This window comes from Canis lupus, chromosome 5 (assembly GCF_011100685.1).
Source record: "Canis lupus familiaris isolate Mischka breed German Shepherd chromosome 5, alternate assembly UU_Cfam_GSD_1.0, whole genome shotgun sequence".
Classification (NCBI taxonomy): Eukaryota; Metazoa; Chordata; class Mammalia; order Carnivora; family Canidae; genus Canis; species Canis lupus.
In genome coordinates this window covers 20910359-20930703 of record NC_049226.1, presented here as the reverse complement: position 1 = coordinate 20930703, position 20345 = coordinate 20910359, and the positions used below count along the sequence as shown (strand labels likewise).

Here is a 20345-nt window from a genome sequence, read left to right as displayed (position 1 = left end):
ACAGGGCTCCCAGCAGCCTCTGCTCATCAATCACACATGGCATCGAGCCACACTGCCTTACCTACCTCTGACTCAACTTTGAGAACTAGGTGTGGATGTGACAGAGAAATCAAAATGGAGACCCACCCACAAGAGGGCTCAGATGCCACCTAGACCAACCCTGTATGGAACAGATGAGAAACCGGAGCAGAAGGTCCCCCTTCTTTCTGAGCAGGAGAGCTGGAACTTCACATGTTCCCCGCCTGTGAATCCAATGGCCTTGTGTAACTGCCTCTGTGCTGCATTGTCTGCATTCAGCTCCCCAGATTTCTTTGAGTCTCAAAGTTTCCAGCTTGAGAGTGTTTTTACTGAGGCCCCAATAGTTGTCCCAACTTCTACACTGAACCTGAGATGTAGCCAGGCTGAGCCATGATGGATAAATATGAAGCTTGTCCCTTGCTTTTGGGTCAGGGCTCACTGCAGCTTATCTCAGAGGTGGCAGCAGGGAGTGGGTGTGGAGGAGCACTGCTGGAGCTTGTGTCCATGAGTAACACCTGTACCCTGTCCTTATCATAGGACCCTGGGGGGCAGGTTTTCCTGGGGGGTGCTGGGGGATGCAGAAGCCACGCAGGGGGCCCTTCAGGTATCCTGGTTAATGCTGCAGGCTCTGAAGTGGTCACAACCCAGCCTCACCACTTACTGAGCAACTCTGGACAAATGATTTCTCTGTCTCTGCCTGAGTGTCCTCATCTGTAAAACAGCTATATCTTCTAGGATTGTCCTGACGATTAAATGGGATGATGCACTCAAAGCGCTTAGCACAGTGCCTGGCAGTACTAATAACAGCTACCAAATGATGTCATAGAAAATGGCAGGATGAGGCGCTCCAGGAATCTGTCACTCCACCGCAGCAACCTTTAAGCTGGTAAAGACTGTCAGAGTGAACTTTCTCAGCAGTCTAGGATCTAAGAAAAGAAAACTTCCAGCTATTAGAGGAATGCTTAATGAGGAAAGAAGCTGCTAAATTTTGAAATTTAAGAAAATCTGTCAGGCTTGCTACTGAGATAACAGAAAAGCGATGTCAATGACCACACTCAACAAGGAATGCAGTCTGCACGAAATAGTTGAGAAAAGTCAAGCAACAAGCAGCAGCATGTCCTGGAGAGGAGGCTGAGCCCGATTGCCAGAACCACCATGTTATAACCTTTAACACGTCCAGTTCTTAACAAAAATTAAAGACCCGCACGTAGGAAAGTGTGACCTATTCACAGGGAAGAAGAAGAAGTTGACAGAACCTGCCCCCAAAGAAGACTCGTTCCTGGATGTTGGCATCCTGGAATTCAGCATAATTATTAAAATAAAACTGTTGCCTATTACCAGGATATTACTGGAAATCTCACACTTCTGTTAGTTTTACATTGTATTATGAGTGCTCTAAATATTTTGCCCATTTCTTAGTGGGAATTACCATTAGGGGAAAAATGACCAGTTTATACTGAGGGAAAGTAAAATTGGTAAAACTCTACCCTTAGATCTGGCTTTGAAAATATACACTCCCACCATTCTTTTAATTTTTTTTAAATGTTCACATACATGAATAAAATTAGACACCAGGTTGTACTTTAAGTTAGAGTAATCACTCATTAAAGACATACTTGAATTTAACACATTCATTATTCTTGTTTGAAGTATAGCTTATTTGGTACGCCATAGGAAATAATCTATTTATACCATAATATTTCCCTATGGTTGGTTGCTCAGACATGGTACATTCCTGTTTTCTAGCCCTTCACATACTACTGGTATGACCAATAACATCAAGGCTAATCAAGGCTAATCATTTTTCCTTCCCTTGTTGGGTGACATGAGACACAGAAGGTCTGTGTAGCCTGAGTGGGGTTGGTCAGAAATCTGAGGTCATCTTGAAAGTGAAGAAAGGTTTTTTTTTTTTTTTTTATCCCTCAGAGACTCAGGTGTAGAGGAATATTTGACAGTGAACAAAAGTTTACACTGACCATGGAATTGGCTGTCAGCTTGTGATACCGAGAGTCGGAATTCTGGGTTACACCCAGACCAGGTCTAAGTAGTTAACAAAAAGCCTAATTAATGTTCTGAGAGATCCAGTTGAACATCTGTGTGCCCTGAGTCCACCAGTGAGTGGACTAGCTACCCTCTCCACCAAGTGACCTCCAGGTCTCTGTTTTGGTCCAAAGCAGTGGCAGTAGAGTTGTACATTTGAGAATGTAGAGTCTTCATTTGCACACCTATCAGAGCACTGGCTTGAGACTGAACGTAGGAGGATGCAGTGGGCGCAGGACCAATTATTCTCCTAGCTTCCTTCTAGGAGAGGAGTTTGCTGGTGAGAAAGACTAGGAGGATCTGAATGGCACTTGTGATGGGGCAGAGGAAGGTTCTGTTGGCCAAGTTGGTTGTTCTTGGGATCGGGTGTGGGGTTGTCTTGGTTGTGGAGATGTGTTCTGTTGTTGGAGTTGATTGTAGGGTTGTCGTGGTTGTGGAGATGTGTTTTGTTATCGGGGTTGAGTGTGGGGTTGTTGTGGAGATATGTTTTGTTGTTGGGGTTGGATGTGAGGTTGTCCTGGTTGTTGAAATCTGGGAGGTGGTTGTGCCTGGAAAACAAAACAAAACAAAACACAATGGCATTAGGACCTCTTTTGGAGGGGGAGACACTAGAGAAAGGAGGCTAATCTGACAAAAGGCCAGAGCCAGAAATTCATGAGCAAACTTCAGTCAACACGTCTCAGTGGCCAAGTGTATGTAAAAGAGGAGGAAAACTAGGGAGTACAGAACGTCAAGGAAGAAAAAACAAATAAGAAACACTCTCTACCCTTAAGGTCTATCCAATCCTATGGGGGGGGGGAGGAGTTTATACAACTACTGAATTTATTGTTGGGTGGTTAGTCTGTCCTCAAATGTCTTCATGTCCTTAATGTTATATTAGATCAATCAGTGCAAATATGATCCAGAATGGCACAGATTTTTCCTTACTAATTTCAAAGGTTGCACATAAAGTTGATAAGAACTAGATATCATCCAGACCTGAGGACAGCTACCCCCACTCTAAAGCAGGTGCTTGGAGGCCCCATCCAGACCCCTGAATCTCTTTCTTTTTTTTTTTTAAAGATTTTATTTATTTATTCATGAGAGACACAGAGAGAGAGAGAGAGAGAGGCAGAGACACAGGCAGAGGGAGAAGCAGGCTCCATGCAGGGAGCCTGACGTGGGACTCGATCCTGGGTCTCCAGGGTCATACCCTGGGCTGAAGGCGGCGTTAAACCGCTGAGCCACCCAGGCTGCCCCCTGAATCTCTTTCTATGGTTTCAGAGGCACTGCTTATTGTCCTGTGCAGGGGTCTGACCATCCTTTGGTTTTCTGAGGTTGCCTTGCAGAGAGTTGGAGAGAACCAGGCCAGGGGCTGATCCTGGAAAAACTGGAGCTTTGTTATGATGCCTCCAAGAGTATGTGGATCAAAGAGAACTATATGGAAAGAGGAGAGAGAAGTCCCATGATTTGCTCAGGCCCAGGCACTCTACCCTGGCGGGAGGGTGCCTACCAGTTACGAGGCATTGTTTTAACTCATTTAGTGTTTCCCAGGGCAGATGTTTCACCAATATCCCACTGAGCCACAGAGTCTGAACACAACTCCTTCCTTCCTTCCTTTTTTTTTTTTTTTAAACTGGATTTTATTAGTGTGGACCTAAGGAATCCTGATTGGAAACAAACATTTTTTTTTTTCTTTCTTAGCATTTACATGAGTATTCATCTTGAAAATGTCCTTCAGGAAGAAAATAACACCCCAGTCTTTTCACAGAGGGAAACCACCAAGGAAGCCATGAAGGCATTCACGTAATAGTTTCCTTAGGCAGAAACACTTTAAAATTTATTGTTGAAAATAGATATCCCTTGTGACTGTATTTGCAGTGTATGGCCAGCAGGAAGATGGGCAGCATGCTGCACGTATTTCAGTACTGGGGGGCTCCCAAGGAAGATCTGTTATCTGGACATTGAGAAAGACCAATGTTTCTTGTTCTTGATTGAACTTTGTATTTAAAAACTTCATTAAGAATAAAAGATTATTGGGGCACCTGGGTGGCCTAGTTGGTTACGTGTCTCCCTTGGCTCACGTCATGATCTCAGGGTCCTAGGATCGAGTCCTGCTTCAGGCTTCCCTGCTGAGTGGGGAGTCAGCTTCTCTGTCTACCCTTCTGCCCCTATTCCTACTCTCCTACTCTCTCTCTCTCTCTCTCTCTCTCTTTCTCCCCCCCTCAAGTAAATAAATGAATATTTAAAAATGATTGCCTTTATAATTTTGATGTAAGTCTAAGAAAAGTGAGAGGAAAGTGTAAGATGTGGGCTATGAGTCCTAGTTTCTCCATTTACTTTCTTTGTGGTTTCAGACGAGTTACCGGTCTTTCCTGGACCTCAGTTTCTTGAATTTGTTTCAGCTCCCTAGAAGGAGGCAAGAGAGAAGGAAGACAACAGAGAAGGGAGGAGAAGGACAAGGAACTTCAGGATAATTGGAAGTTGGGGACGACAACTTATGAAAGGTCAGTGGAAATCCCTTGTGGTAGTGGTGATGGCCAGAGGCTACTCTGAGAACTAAGGAAAGTATGAGCATTTCTACACTATTAAGGCTTCTTTGTGCAAATCTCCCCTTCTTCCCCTTGAGCCCCTTGGTTAGAGTCTGCTATACCTAGGAAGGCTTTGTGCGAATGGGAATTCTTTGTGGAAATTAAAGGGCTGACTCTTTTATCCATCTATGTGGTATTGGACATAACGGCTCCTGAGGCAGCAGGAGTCTGGAGCCACAGGTGGCTGTGAGAATTAGAGGCCCCTAGGAATTGGCAAAAAATCTTGGGAATGGCTTTTGTTTCCTACAGGGTGTAGGATAAAGGGTCGAGCTGTCTTCTGTAGGTCTCAGGTATTAGGAAACTCAACTGACATCTGGATAACACATGATTAGAAGATTCTTCTGGGGCCCTCATCAAGTAATTTTCCAGGCTGACGGAAATGTGTAAATAGACCACAGAAGAACTTACCTTTTCTTTCTAGTTGCAGAGAAGAAAATGTAGCCACATCATAGAAATTAATAGCGAAGGCTCTGTGGAGGGTAAATCAATGAGAGATAATGGTGAGGCTCTCAGTTGTGGAACTCCCAAGTCTAGCTCCCTTTTCTGCCTTCCCAGAGGATCCCAACCTTAGTGTTCTCTCAAGCATAATCAACAGATCATTGTTGGTCTGGTCAATATTGTCTTGACTAAGATCCTCCGTGGTCTTGCTCCAGTCAAGCTCTTGTCCATCACCCACCCCCCACCATCTTCAGCATCTGAACTCCCCACAGGCTGGAACGCACACCTGGTCACTGTTCAAGCCAATTCCACCCATTGTCTCCGGCCTGGTCCCATCTGCCTATATACTCAACAGTGGCCTCTGTGAAGCCATATCTCCCTGTTGTCATTAACCCAGATGGAGCTCCATTAGAGAGACATGCCCCTCAACTGCACTGCCTTGCTGTGAGCCAATCCTGCCACAGCAGGAGGACAGGTTCTATTGTTAGCAATGCCTGATGCATAGGAGGTGCTTAATGTTCATTAAACAATCTGTACAGCTTGTTGTGCTGTTCTTAGATCAGTGGTTCTGTTATTATTTCAGTCTCTTGTTCATACTTTGAACAGTTGACTAATGAGAGTGCTCCAGCCACAAGTCAGTCACCGTGCTTGGTGCCGAGGGGACATGGGTGGAGGAGACAGGCAGGGTTCTCACCCTTGTGGCACTTTACCGTCTCTTCAGAGAGACAGACTTGAAACAAAACAATCAATAAACAAGTTAAATAATTAGATCCCAATTGTGATATGTGTTATGACAAAGCAGTGGAAGCTATGAGAGTGAAAACAGGAAGCTGGAACTTGACCTGGTTTTAGGGAATGCTTTCTTGAGGAGTGATGTTCAACATCTGCAATTATTTCCATAGAGACCCTGCCTACCCAAAACTCACTGTGGAGCCCTGTGGGCAGGAGCCTCTTCACATCCCATTGGGCCCCCCACCCCAGCACAGTGAGCTCCCTGCTCTCTGTTCTCCCATCGTACATGCTGCTCCCCTTTCCTCTTAGGCGTAGGGACCAAACCAGAGAGGCCAGTGCAGTTTAAGAGAGGTCTGGAGACTGCACTGTGGGTGGGAATGTGCTGTTTCTGTGGCAGGTTGTCACAGTTGGGCCTTTTATCTGTTGTAGCATGGAGTGTGAAGGCTTTAAGGAGGTAAGAGAAAGCAAAGTCATAGCCCGGACTAATTTTTGCTGGCTTCGAAGAGGCTGCTGTCCTCCTGAGTCTGGAATGTAGCAGCTCCCTTAGATTTCCACTTTCCGAAGTCACTGTGGGCAAAATTACCTCTCTAGGGCCAGCTATGTCCAACCAGGCCTTTGGCAGGAGAAGGCAGGATGGCTTGATAGCATCATCACCACCAGTGTCCACAGAGACCCAGGGGACACGACCAGGGTACATGGCTTGACCTGCCCTTTCAGTACAAAGTGGCAGTCTGAAAGTGTGAGGGCCTCTCAACATGGACACCTGAAGTAACCTGGATAACATTGCTAGCTGAGAGGAACGTCTTTTTGTTCAAGTGTAATGCAAGCCCCCAGGTGGCTTCACTTCACAATCTGAGCATGTCCATTTTGTATGACACTAGGAAGCCAGTTTTATGACACAATCATCACACTTGGTGTTTCCAAAATGAATCTGTATTTTAAAAAATAATTCTCCAGAATTTGAAGCAAGCAGCATAGCTAGTGACAAAGATCTTTGCTTAAACTTTTGTCAGGCTCTAGAACCTTCTCAAGCCTATCTGTGCACTTGCTTGTAAAATCCAGTTTTAGTAGGAACACTGCTAAGTTAGTTGAGCAAGTACCTTTCACCCTTTACCCCGAATACCTAGTCCTTCCTCCTCTACCACTCCCAGGGAATACCTGAGGGCCCTGGCCTGCTATCTGCAAGAATCCTGTTAGGTCAGTTTAGCCAGAATCCCCCTTATAAGGCCTTAACTGTCTCCTCTCAGTGACTCCCACCCTGCTTCTTGGCTATAATTCCCACTTGCCCACATTGTATTCAGAATTGAGCCTGGTCCTATCCTGAAGTCTCTTTCCCCAAATAAGTTTTGTTTTCATTTGTTTCTTTGCCTGTTTGGCTTTAACCACCGTACAGCTGTGACCAGAGCTTTCTGTCTATGATGAGTCTGCCTGGGGGTTTGTGCATGTGTGTGAACTCCTGTAGGTAGAAGGTAGGACAGAGAAAAGGCAGAAAAGGAATTCAGCTACTAAATTCTCTACATCATGTCTAGGGTGTTTTGAGTTGTCCAAGGTCAGTGTAAAACTGCATAAACCCCATCTGCAGTTGTAAAAGCCCAAAGTAAATCACATAGAGATAGATTCTTACTGTAGCGTGATTGTGGTTATGTTCGTGGAGTTAGGAGATACCCAGCTTGCTGTGAAGAGCTCGTCACTCGGGTTCTCCAGGTGATACAGGACACTGTTGTTGCAAAGCTCATCTACTTTTTCCCAGAGGCCTAGTGAGTTGTTGTTCTCATCCACTGCTCGCAGGACCACAGAGGTGATGTTGGCATTCACAGGAACCCACACTAGGGGGAAAGGGTAAGGAACCAATCAGCCATCTGTGCAGTCAGACAGGATGAGGATAGTGAAATCAAACATCAGTGTGAAAAAGGAAGTTACCAATAGCGTTGTACATATAGTATCCCATTTTATTTTATTTTATTAAAGATTTTATTTATTTATTCATTAGAGACACACACACACACAGAGGCAGAGACACAGGTAGAGGGAGAAGCAGGCTTCATGCAGGGAGCCCAACGTGGGACTTGATTATGGGTCTCCAGGATCATGCTCTGGGCATTGTATCCCATTTTAAATGAAGTTGAAGAAAAAAGTCTGGAAGGAAGTATAAGATCTTACTATGGTGATTTCTTGGTAGTGGGATTATCCATTATTTTTATTTTCTTCCTTGTGCATTTTTGTGTTCTCCAAATTTTCTCCAGTAAAAGGTAAACAAAAGAAGACATGTGCGCCTGCTCTGGTTTTGTTGTGTCACAGGGGTGAGATCCTGGCTGGCTCTTAACCTCCAGAGCCAGGTTCCTGTCTGCCAGATGAAGGGGACAGCCTGTTCTGCCCTTCTCTCAGGGGGAGTGGAGTATGGGAAGAGGTGGGCTCAATGCATGGGAAAGGATCAAGTGGGCCCCCCGGGAAGTGTGTCATGACATAAAGGGACCGATAGTGCCAAGTCAAAGCAGAGTCCATTTCCTGGTCCCAGAAACACTGATGCCCTTGGCCTCTGTTGTTGAGCATGAGGGAATGGGTGGGGTCTCTGAGCCTCAGTACCTGTCATATAATCCTAGGGCTTCCTGACCTTCCCCAGTCAGGTGAGTCTTTCTGCTGACTTAGCCTAGGGTATGGTCACAGAGACCTCATTCACACTGGCTGATTCCAGTATTCTGATGTGTAACACAGAGGGAACTTCAAGAGGACACTTCATTCAGTCTGTCCATTTCCTTCATTAGAAGATCCCTTCTGGAAGAATTTCTCAGTGCTAAAGGGTTATTCTCCAGGGCCCTGTCAGCCACCCAAAATTCATTCAAAGATTCTTTTTACAAAGCAAAGAAAATCGAGCAGGTAGCACAGTAGGATCAGCCAGTTCTAAATAAGAATTTTAGCTCTCCCACTTAGGAGAGGTCATTTCATCCCTCAGCTTTTGTTTCCTTATTGTTCATTACTCACTCCACAAGTGTATATCTAATGCCCACTCTGCAGCAGGTCTGGTCCTAGGTCTGGGGATGATGACATCCCTCATTATAAGGAGATCACACTACCTTATCTTACAGCATTCCTGGGAGGAGCACAGAGAAGAGTGTAAGACTTTAACACATGATGGGTGTCAGATGAATTGCGATTGTTATTTATCTATTTATTTTTTAGCACAAAACATTTCTGTTCTGTTTGTGCCAATCAAGGTAGGCTGAGCCAAACCCCACTGGCCCTGACTTGCCCAGTGAGAAGCTGACAGTTCTAGATGTGTGCACAATGGTGAGATGGATGGTGCTCAGTGGTGCTGGCCTGCAGAGAGCACCAAGTCTGTCAGTCCTCCCACGGGCAAACTCTTGTCTCGCCATTTTTTCTGCTCTCCTTCTTGCCTTCTGGATTCCAGCTTCCTCTTTTCCCTCCTAGGCATCTGTCACTTGGATTTCTGGCCTCTACCTTCTCTCTTCAGGACATAGCCAGATCAGATTCCATGCACAGCATTTCCATCAGGACACAGTACTCTCCAGAACTTTCAAAGTGCCTGTCTTTCTAAAGAATCTAGACATTTCTGCCTTGTTCACTTCTGTTGATTATAATACCCAACACATGGCTTTTATGACCCTCCTAGCCTAACGGACTGTGCTTTTCGCACTTCTGCTCTAGGGGCAGCCAGCCCTCCTCTGGTTCTGCAGATGTACCTGGCCCACACCAGCCAGCCCCTGGCCTTTTCATGTCTGGAATCCTGCCTTATCACACATTCCATCCCTGCTTGCTCTCCAGGACCCTGCCTATGTTCCACCTCTGGGCCAGTTCAGCCTCCCTTCCTCTCACTCCTGAAACATTTACATTTGTTATTGTAGAGTTGAGTACTTAATTACATTCTATCTGTACTATATACTGTGGTTTCATCCATGTCAATATGTGGCCAGCCAAACACTGGAGACCTGGAAGGCACTAAATAACTACTCATGGATTAATTTAAAAAGTTGTGTGCCCAGTATTATACAATGCCCTTAAAGATGAAGGTTCAAGAAAAAGGGAAGCAGGTTATAGCCATCTTGCCCACGGAGGCGGATGCTTGCCCAGCACAAGCTTAATATAAATGTCACTGTGTCGCGGGTTTCTTTCACTGATATCAAGACAGACCCAGGGAACCTCTTCTAAGATCCTGCCTGAGCTGCACTTGTGCCGTGGAATGTGACAAACCATTTATGCATGACTTACCAATGTAGACACAAACCCTGAAATTAAAAAAATTTCAAAATCAAAATAAAGAGAAGCAGTTGGTTTCTGTGGGTCTTTACCCAGTCTCTCCAAAAGTCTCGAGTCCCAGTGCTGTCCTGCAATGACACTCGTACGAGGCAATCATGAAGCCTGTTATGTAGTATAATCCTAGGTGTGGAGTCTGGCACTTCACATCTCCGTGAGCGTAGGATTTTGACTCTCAAATCACTCACACAGTGATTCAGTTTATCATAGAGCTTTAGCACATTTCTGTTCTGAGATGAAGTCAGATGAAGTTTGGAGAAGTGCCTGGCACGAAGTAGGCATTCAATGAACCAGAGTTGGTCTCCTCCTCCTTTCCCTTTCTCTCTACTCTACCCAACCCCTCTGTAAATGTTTGATTTTCCCCTCACCCAGCATGTTCCCTTTCAAGGAGTCTTATGGATCCTCTCTTGACTGTTCATTCTCCTATCTTGCTACTTTCAGAAGGCCCCCATTCTACATATCTCCCCCACAGCATCTTCACAAGATGGGTTTCTTTTCCTTCCATTTCAACAGCAAAATCCCTCACCTTGTGTTATGTTATCTTACGTCCCAAGTCTGTGATCTCTTTTGTAGCAGTCCCTCTGACAACCCCCAGGTCCTTCTTTGTGTGCGAGGTCACACCTATGCTTTTTTGTCCTCATCTTGAATTATAAGGTTATCCTCCCTGGCTTGGTAGGACAAGATCCACTGCCTGTGGAAGTGGGTGGGATACAGTGACCCAAGTCACAACTGAAGCCCTTAGTGACAGACCCCATGAAGAAAAGAAAGAAGGACAAGCTGGGACAAGTGTGTGAAAACAGAAAATAGTTGTTCTCCTGCCCCAAGTCTGGAATCTATGGTTCATGGGTGTGGACATCACCCTGGTGCTCTAGGAGAACAAGATGACACAGTAGTGAGACAGCAGGCTCTGAAGCTAGACAGCCTGGCTGAACAGAGCTGGACAAATCTCAGCTGTTACTTAGGTTCAGATATTAACAATGCTACCCACTACGGCCTGGGTAGAACTTTAACTCCCTTATGCTGCAGTTCTCATCTGAGAAAACAATAGCATTTACCCAGAGAACAGCATCCAGCACGTAGTAAGGAGTCTCAGCTCCCATTACCATAAGTGAGGGGCATAGAGTATCTATGGGCCAGGTATCTGAAACTAGACAGCTCTGGTTCATATCCCAACTCCATCCCGTAAGGAACTCTGTGACCTGAGCAAGTGACTAGCACTTCTACCTCTGTTTTCTCATCTGTGAAACCGGAATAACCATGGTATGTTATATGCCTAACAGGTTATCACGAGACCTAAATGCATGAATACATGTAATCATATTAAATATTATTATGAAAGTAATCAGAAAGCACCTGTCTTGACTTACAGGTGTGGCTGATCCCAGATGGGATATTCGTAAAATGTTCCGAGGCACTTCGAAGAAAAGCCTTGGATTGGGAAGAAAAGACCGAGATTTAGGAGCTAGCTCTGCCCCTTATTAGCAGGGGAACCCTGAGCCTAACTTCTAACCTAACTTCTAACCTAACCTAACTTCTAACCTAACTTCTCTCAGCTGCAGGGCTGCTCATAAACAAGGTGTGAGAGGAACACTTTCCCTCCCTAGCTCACTAGAGTTTCCACCCACACACTAAAGGCAAACAGTGCCTCCCCGTGTTGTGCAACATACCATCATCCATGGTGGCATTGTTTTATCACATGGATGTGAACAGACCACACACTTTGGTGGACTTATTATCCCTGAAAACAATAAAAATGCCCACTTTATTTAAGTGTGAGAATTTGCCGCAGGTGTGCTCTTACTGGGGCTCAGTTAACCTGGGTATCAGGACTTAATGACTCCCAGCTCAGATTTGCACAGAGAACAGAGCAGAAACAGTTCCACCCAGCAAACTCTCTCACACATATTCCCTTTCTTTGTTTCTTTTTTTTTTTTTTTTTAATTTTTATTTATTTATGATAGTCACACAGAGAGAGAGAGAGAGAGAGGCAGAGACATAGGCAGAGGGAGAAGCAGGCTCCATGCACCGGGAGCCTGACGTGGGATTCGATCCCGGGTCTCCAAGATCGCGCCCCAGGCCAAAGGCAGGCGCTAAACCGCTGCGCCACCCAGGGATCCCCCTTTCTTTGTTTCTATCTCCATTTCCCATCTGGGTCAAAAACATATGTTTTGTATGATTGAGAGCAGGAGTGGAGGGGGAGTGCTCTGAAATTCTAGTTAACTCCCCTCAGAAGACAAAGGACAACAAAGAGAATGGCTTCTCCTCACCTGTGTAGTTTGTGTTGCTTTCGTAGACATCTGAATTGGCCATGATGCCTTGGCCAGTGGTGGTGACCTCACTGAAGAGCATGCAGCTGTCAATGTCATCTGCAGAGCTGGCCGAAGAACACAACAGTCCGAAGCATAGAAACAGCCTGAGTGGCAGCAGCGTGGAGCTAAGGACTGCCATGGTCTTGACCTGTTTGGAAACTGCTGGGCCCGGTACTGGGTAATACCTGTGACTCTGCAGCTGTTTATATGCTCCAGGGCTGGAGCGTCTGTGTGAAGTCATACATGCAAATCTCCTTCCCACTCCTCCCTAAAATGAACTGGTGTCTGGAATTTGGCGCAGGATATCACCCAGGAGTGAATCTCATGGTACTCGTCAGCATGACCCTTTACAATTCCAGTTTTGCTCAAGAAGGGGAAGGTACTGATCATGGTTCTATTTTGCATCTCATTCATCTCAGCATCTGCTATTTGAAGAAAGCTGTTGAGAAAAGGCTTAGTGCTGGCAAAGTGAAATTCAGAGTTGAGTAATCACATACTTGGCCCATTTAGAAGCACCACACTACTCCCTGTAGGGAATTTAGGCATAAAAGCTCTATTTTCTTGGAATATTACATATCCTTTTCTAGCTCTCCTTTATTGAACATGTCTCCAATCCCAGTTTCTTTTGTGACTAGCATAAAATGTAGGAAGACTGTGCCTTTGGATTTATATTTATTTTTTGGAAATAAACAGCTTTGATCCACCTTGCCCTTGACACATTCTTCCATAGCACCATAGTACAAGGAAACTACTTAAAGAATTAGAAAATATGTTTTCTTGTATCTCTCCTCTGATTTTTATGATTTACTCACTGAAGGAGTATTATGTGAGTAGAAAGGAAACCAAAACAATGGAGAATGGAATCAAGATGATATTTATAAATGTTTCCTCAAGAGAAGCACATACAGAATGGTAGAACAAGGGCCTCTGAAAAATCTCCTCCTCCAGAAAAGCAATGAGAACAAAAACAGTCAAAATAAACTTTTTCAGAACTCTGGAAATTAAGCAAAGGTTTACAAAAATCTGACAAGCATTTTTTAAAGAAAAATGGCTGAATCTCATTGAACACAATGAGCATGGTGGCATTGTAACTTGGCTTATTTACACCCCTCTCACTACACCTCTGCACTAGCCTTAGAAACCAACAGCCTTGCCACTATGGGAGCCATGCAGACTGGCAAACTAGCAGCGAAGGGAAGGGGTCAGAATGGGCTTGGAGTGCTCCAAAAAGCCTCATTTCCAAAGGATTGTCACTATGTGACGTGTCTGGAAATTGCCTATAAATCTGAATTCTCAGGTTTTATTAGCTGACTACCAAGTGGACTCAGCAGAGCCTTCAGTGCTCCACACATGGAAAAGAAGATAGACTTCTTTAGAATTATTATTATTTTTTTCATGGTGGGTGCCTGGTTTATTCAACTCTCAGAGCTCCATCCCTGGCCAACGAACAGAAGTAAATAGCTAGGAGCTGTGGGGCCCAAACAGAGCGGAGCTGTGCAGGTATCAGGAGATAAAAGGAGCTCAGCTAAGTAGCTAGAGCAGCATCAGGGCCAGGCGGAGCAGGAGAGGCCCAAGCACACAGTGCCCAGCCTCACTCATGGCCCCAGCATAGAACCTCACCACTTCCTCGTTGGGGTTGCCCTGGGCCAGGTCGAACCACATCTGGATGCAGCGGCCACTCCCTCAGCTGTAGTTGCTGACTTTGTAGGAGTGACTCCAGATTTCACTGCACAGAGCAGTAGATGTGGGGAAGTAGAAATGGAAGGGATGGCAGGCAGCTCTCTCTGGACACTGGTTATACCCTGAGGTCCAGTTCCAGCCCTTTTGCCAGTTGCTCTTGCTGGTGTAGGAGGTGCGGCAGTCCTGCCACCATTGCTTGCAGTCCTCTCTGCACAGGGTTATGTGCAGGATGTGCTCCTTGTGCCAGCCCTGGGTTCACCTTCTGAATCCAGAGCCCCAGGTTGGGGGAACACTCATATAGGCAGGTGTCCTGGATGAAGTCCTTTTTGCAGGCATTGATTTGCAATGGTTCCAGTTGAATCTGTACAGGTAGGAAATATCCTTATGGGCTTCCTGGCTGGTGTTGGTGAAGCAGCAGGAATTCTTCTTCCAGGGGCTGCACTGCTTATGCAGCTCGTCCTCTGGGCTTGGCTTTTCCTTGTGGTGCTTTGTGTCCATACAGACATTGAGAAGCTCAGTTCTGGGCCATGCTGTCCGTACTGCGGCCACCCCCACCAGAAGGAACAGCATCTGCGTTGTCACCAGGTGGCCCATGTCAGTCTCTGAAAGAAGAGCTGTGGTCTGGGAGAGGAAGTGGTTTCTGGTCTGGCTCAGGCTTCTGCTCCACTCTACAGTTCCCCTTGCCCTCCTCCAGGGCACAGCTGAGGTTTAGTGGCTTGAATCCTGTGACAGGCAGGGAGGGTTAAGGCCTCAGAAGACTTCAGCAGGTGAAGGGCCATCAGACCCCCTCAGGCCTCTCTTCTGGCTTTATCCTTTAGAATTAATTTATAAAAGTCACTAAACAGACAATAGCAGCAGCAGCAGTGGCCACCGCAGCAAACAATAATAACCAACAGAAACTACAATAAACCCTGGGAAGGAGAGGTACTGCACATCCAGAATGACTACATTATATTTTTTAAATGTCCAGTTTCAACAAAAGATTACAAGACATGCAAAGGAACAGGAAACTATGGTCAATACACAGGAAAACCTCCCAATCAATAGGAATCGTCCTCGAGGAAAACTGGATATTAGACCTAGTAGACAAAGATGTTATCTCAAATATTATAAATATATTCAAAGAAGTAAAAGAAAGCAGGTCTAAAGAGTAAAAAGAAAGTATGAGAATAATGTTTCACCCAATAAAGAATATTAATGAAGAGATAAAAATGATTTAAAAAAACAAATAGAAATTCTACTGTGGAAAAGTATGATGACTAAAATGAAAATTTCCGTAGAAGGGCTTAACAAAAGATTTTAGCCAGCAAGAGAAAGTATCAGCAAACTTGAAGATTTTCAATAAAAATATAGAATAAATTTATCAAAATAAATGTAAGACTTCTATACTGAAAACTATGACACAGGACCCAAAATAGCCAAAATGGTCTTGAAAAAACAACAATAACAACAAAGTTGGAAGGCTCACACTGACTGAAATTTCAGAACTTACTACTAAGCTGTAATAATCAAGATAGCATGGTACTGGTGTAAGGATAGACATATATAAATCAATGGACTAGAGTGAAGAGTCCAGAAATAAACTCATACGTTTAGAATTAATTGATTTTTTTGATAAGGCTGCCAAGACAATTTGATGGGGGGTGGGGAGAATAGTCTTTTCAACAAATGGTGCTGGAACAACTGGATATCCACATGCAGAGAAATGAAATTGAACCCCCAAATCATACTATGTAGAAAATTAACTCAAGGTGGGGTCAAAAACCTAAATGTAAGAGCTTAAACTATAAAACTCAGGGGAAAAAACAGGTAAAAAAAAAAAAAAAAAAAAGAATGCCTGAAGTACAAGCAACCAAAGAAAAAATAGGTAAATTGGATTTCATCAAAACTAAAGCTTTCATTCTTCAAAGAACGCTATCAAGAAAGTAAAAAGACTACCCAAATAATGGGAGAAAATGTTTGCAAATCATCTGTCTGATAAGGGCCTACTACCCAGAATATATAAAGAACACTTACAATTCTTTTTTTTTTAACACTTACAATTCAACAATAAAAAGACAAGTATCATAATTTAAAAATGGGCAATGAATACTTTCTCCAAAGAAGATAAATACAAAAGATGCTCAGCATTATTAGTTATTAGGAAAATGCAAATAAAACCTCAAAGAGAATACCACTTCACAGCTACTAGGATGGCTAATTGACAGATAATAACTGTTGGTAAGGATATAGAAAAATTGTAACCTTCATGCATTGCTGGTGGGAAGGTAGCCAATTTGGAAAACAGTTTGGCAATCCTTCAAAAAATTAAACATAGAATTACTATTATAGGAACCAGCAACTCTACTCCTAGGTATATACTCAAGAGAATTGAAAATGTATGTCTGCACAAAAACTTGTACATAAATGTTTATAGGAGCATTATTCCTAAAGCCAATAGGTGGAAACAACCCAAGTATCCATTAATTCTTGAATGGATACAAAATTATGATATATCCAACAATGGACAGCTATAAAAAGGAACAAAGTATTGATAGATGCTACAACATGGATAAGCCTTGAAAACGTTATACTAAGTGAAAGAAGCTAGATACAAAGGATCACAAATGGTATGAAAGCACTTATATGAAATATCCAGAAGAGGCAAACTGACAGAGACCAAGTATTTTCCAGGGATGGGTGTACGTGTGTGTGTGTGTGTTTGTGTGTACATGCACGCACATGCGTGCAGATTTGTGGTTTCTTTTTGGGTTGATGGAAGTGCTCTGGAATTAGATAGTTGTGACAGTTCATAACTGTGTGACTATACTAAAAACCACTAAACAATTTTATGGTATGGGAATACATCTGAGTAAAAGTTTTTACTTATATACTATTATATGTAAGCAAGTTGGGGGTAGTAAAAGGAATGCAGCAAAACTTTAATATTAGATCCTGTTTAATTTGGGAGAGTTTTAACCTATCTGGCTTTTAGTTTCCACTTCTGAAAATTGGGGCATTAATACCAATCTTACATATTTTTATGTATGTTCAATGAGAAATACATGTAAACTGTTTTGGAGGATGAGATGGGTCTGGCACATAGTAGCTGTATAACACATGTTCACATGTTGATTTGTTCCCTCCCTTCTGACTTTCCTTCCTTCTTTCACACCAGATTAAGGCAGTAGGTCAGAAGAAGAGAAAATATAGGAGCTTTGCTGTTGATATGGACATCACAGTGTAAACCTCCTTGTGAACTGGGGGCAGAGGATTGGGACAGAAGAGAAAAGTGATAAAGCAGAATTGTTCCATTCATTTACTGCATTGTGGAGCTCAGCCCTAAAGATGGCCCATATGAACTCACCAACGTTGCTTCTGGGAGGAGGGAGCTGCCTGTTGGCTGCAGGGACATATGTTGACAAAACAAAATTAATCTTTGATTGCTTCCAGAAAGGACTTCAGTTTTCTTGAGAATAGGAGACCACAAGAAAACTAGTTAAAAAAACAAACAAACATGTATTTGGACTTTGCAATATTCCTCTACCTGTTTCTCTCCAATTTTGGACTCTAGTTCCTGGAAATTCACACTCTTTGAAAACTGCATAGGTGATTCTAGGACAGTGCTTTTAAATCTTGAATGTGCATTCAAATCATGTGGAGCATCTTGCAAACATGCAGTTTCTGATTATTTTGATTCAGTGGGACCAATGTGGGGCCTGAGACTTCTCATTTATAACAGGATCCCAGAGGATACTAAGATGTAGCTAATCCCTGGAGCTCACCTTGCAAAGCTCACCTTGATCTGAGTAAACCAGGTTGGGACTGAATGTCAGACTAGTTACTAAAGTCAGAAAAGCTGGGCTCTGTGACTGTGCTGGGTACTCCGAAGTTTCCAGTTGGCCTAGAGCTTGTATGCTGAGACTTCATGATGCAGAAAGTGGTGGGCACTTCCAATCTCTGTCTCTCTAGGAAGTACAGCTTTCAGACAGCTGAGAGCAGCTGGTCTTCCTAAGGTCGGAGTCTAAAGAGAAGTTCCCTGAAATTCCCAGGAGCAACCACTGGTGAATGCAGGGATCAGGAACCTGAGGCACCGTGGCTGGTTTTTGATCTAATCTCCCAAGTGTGTCAGAGGTGAGGGATGCAGCACTGCCACAGGTTTTAGAGTCACAGAAGCCCCCATTTGAATCCTGCCCCTCATGTCGTGACCTTGGACTGTCTTTAACCTGTTCTGAACCTCAATTCTTTAAGTCATATTATGGAGTTAACAATACAAACCTTGCAAGATTGTCTCAAGGTTTTTTTTTTGTTTTGTTTTGTTTTAGATTGTATCAAAGTTTAAGAGAGAACAAAGGTTACATGCCTGCCATCGTCTGCCTTCAGTAAATGGTGGTTCTTAGCAACCCCGGGCAGAGCAGGGTGCAAATCTAAGAGAAGGGGCCTCCAGGGAGAGGGAGAGGGCTGGAGAATGTTTACAGCATCTCCTTTGTTTGTCCATGGTGGATACTTACGACAACACGTTGACTTTGGGACTAATTGAGTTGTACTCTTTGCTTTTTTATATTTTTAATTTTTTATTATTATTTTTAATAATATTTTATTTACTTATTCATGAGAAACAGAGAGAGAGAGGCAGAGACACAGGCAGAGGGAGAAGCAGGCTCCATGCAGGGAGCCTGACGTGGGACTCAATCTCCGGTCTCCAGGATCAGGCTCTGGGCTGAAGGCGGTGCTAAACCACTGAGCCATCTGGGCTGCCCCTCTTTGCTTTCAACAGGGTGTTGGGTATTGCACTTTTGAGGATTCCATAGGGTGAATCCTTATGCCTTAGAGGACAATCAGGCAGCCAGCAGTTTAGAAGATATAGCTCATCTTTCTCATTCTCCAAGGCTTAGAAATTCTCAGGGAGATAACACACTATATTGTATATGACATTAAGAATTTTCAAACTGTGGGTGACGGGCACTGAGGGGGGCACTTGATGGGATGAGCACTGGGTGTTTGCTATATATTGGCAAATTGAACTCCAATAAAAAATAAAATAAAATAAAAAAAGAATTTTCAAACTGAACTGGCTCTAAGAGGTCACTTTATTTTATTTTCTAAAGATTTTATTTATTCGTGAAAGACAGAGAGAGAGGCAAAGACATAGGCAGAGGGAGAAGCAGGCTCCCTGTGGGGAGCCTGATGTGGGACTCAATCCCAGGACCCCGGGATCATGACCTGAGCCAAAGGCAGATGCTCAGCCACTGAGCCACCCAGGCATCCCTAAGAGATCACTTTAATCAAACTTCCTCATTTATGTCTGAGAAAACTGAATACAGAAAGGTGAAACTTTCCTAAGGCTATAGCCATACTTAGTGCCAGTGTCAGGGCTGAGACCACACTGCCCACCTCTTCGCCCCAGCCAGGTGTTTTCTTCACTGTACAGTTTTACTACCGATTACATGCCTGCACCTACTTAGCATTTGAGATTCAGAAGGACCAAAGTCAAGGTATAATACATTTTAATTTTAATATTTATTACATTATAATAATTAAAAACATTACCTAATTTTAATTTTAGTAGTAAATTAACATTAATAGGCATGTGTACTTTGTGATATATTTGGGACTCTTACTAGTCTATTTGCATTTTATAGAACTATAGAGATAAATGTACTCTTGCCATAATTAATTGTTATCCTTTCCTTGTTGGTTACATTGGTAGCTTCATTTAGTCCTAAATTGTGTGTCGGTGGCACAGTTGGGTTAGCACAGTGCTTTACCCACATTGTCTCATTTGCATCTTTGATCAGGAGACTAGGATTGGGGGGCACTAAGTCAACTGTCTAATGTCACACAGCTTTAGGGGAAAATACCCTGTCTTATAGTCATTCATTGTGACTCCAGGCTGATGACAGTTCTTTTGTTTTCATGGAATAGGAGGATGAGAACAAAATGGTGAGATTTTGAAAGAGAATATAAAAATTTATCAATTTAAGGGCTCGCCTTTTCTTCCAACATTATAGTTTTCTGACATTTTGTTATTAAAATGTCCTTTCTGTTGTGAAATTATGGTCATTGTAGATTGTAGGTTGTAAATCCCTCCTTTCATCTATTTGTTTTTTTTAATGTCCTTATTTGGCAAATTTAAAAAATTAAAATTAACACACTTTCTATGTCCCTGATATCCAGAATCTGGAGACCAGGGATCTACAAAGATTTACTTTGTGTAGGAACATCCAGAAATGCCTTGTGTTACTGTGGCAAGAAGCAGGGATTACTGGCATTTAAGTAGGAGCTGGTGTTCAAAGACCTCTTTCTCAAT

The 20345-nt window shown here is 43.5% G+C and overlaps 2 protein-coding genes and 1 pseudogene across 4 annotated transcripts in view; 1 reads left to right on the top strand and 2 right to left on the bottom strand.

The window, feature by feature from the left end:
* The window catches only part of PTS (6-pyruvoyltetrahydropterin synthase), a 29001-nt gene extending 15928 nt beyond the window's left edge, over positions 1 to 13073 (top strand). Inside the window, exons 7-8 of one of the 3 annotated variants that reach the window (XR_005359283.1) lie at positions 4443 to 4544; positions 12361 to 13073. The gene's annotated coding sequence lies outside the window, so the exon portion shown is untranslated. Of the gene's footprint in view, positions 1 to 4; positions 1645 to 4442; positions 4545 to 5338; positions 5624 to 12360 lie in introns of those variants that run through there. The other 2 variants (XR_005359284.1, XM_038536145.1) reach the window with 2 other exon arrangements.
* Positions 160 to 12578, bottom strand: PLET1 (placenta expressed transcript 1). Its single transcript, XM_038536144.1, has 4 exons — positions 12335 to 12578; positions 7423 to 7624; positions 5037 to 5098; positions 160 to 2606 (listed from the first exon to the last, which is right to left on the bottom strand). The coding sequence occupies exons 1-4, from the start codon at positions 12513 to 12515 to the stop codon at positions 2320 to 2322; spliced, it is 732 nt and encodes a 243-aa protein (XP_038392072.1). The 5' UTR covers positions 12516 to 12578; the 3' UTR covers positions 160 to 2319.
* An 824-nt stretch (positions 13074 to 13897) lies between the features above and the next one.
* LOC111095837 lies at positions 13898 to 14700 on the bottom strand (annotated as a pseudogene).
* Between the last annotated feature and the right edge of the window lie 5645 nt (positions 14701 to 20345).

What these genes read in the sequence shown, in the direction of transcription:
- PLET1 (XM_038536144.1), bottom strand. Translation starts at nt 12,515, where the DNA reads ATGGCAGTCCTTAGCTCCACGCTGCTGCCACTCAGGCTGTTTCTATGC. An exon ending in ATAACCACAATCACGCTACA is followed by an intron (nt 5,099 to 7,422) that starts GTAAGAATCTAT and finishes TACCCTCCACAG; the next exon opens with AGCCTTCGCTATTAATTTCT. An exon ending in TCTGCAACTAGAAAGAAAAG is followed by an intron (nt 2,607 to 5,036) that starts GTAAGTTCTTCT and finishes TTTGTTTTCCAG; the next exon opens with GCACAACCACCTCCCAGATT.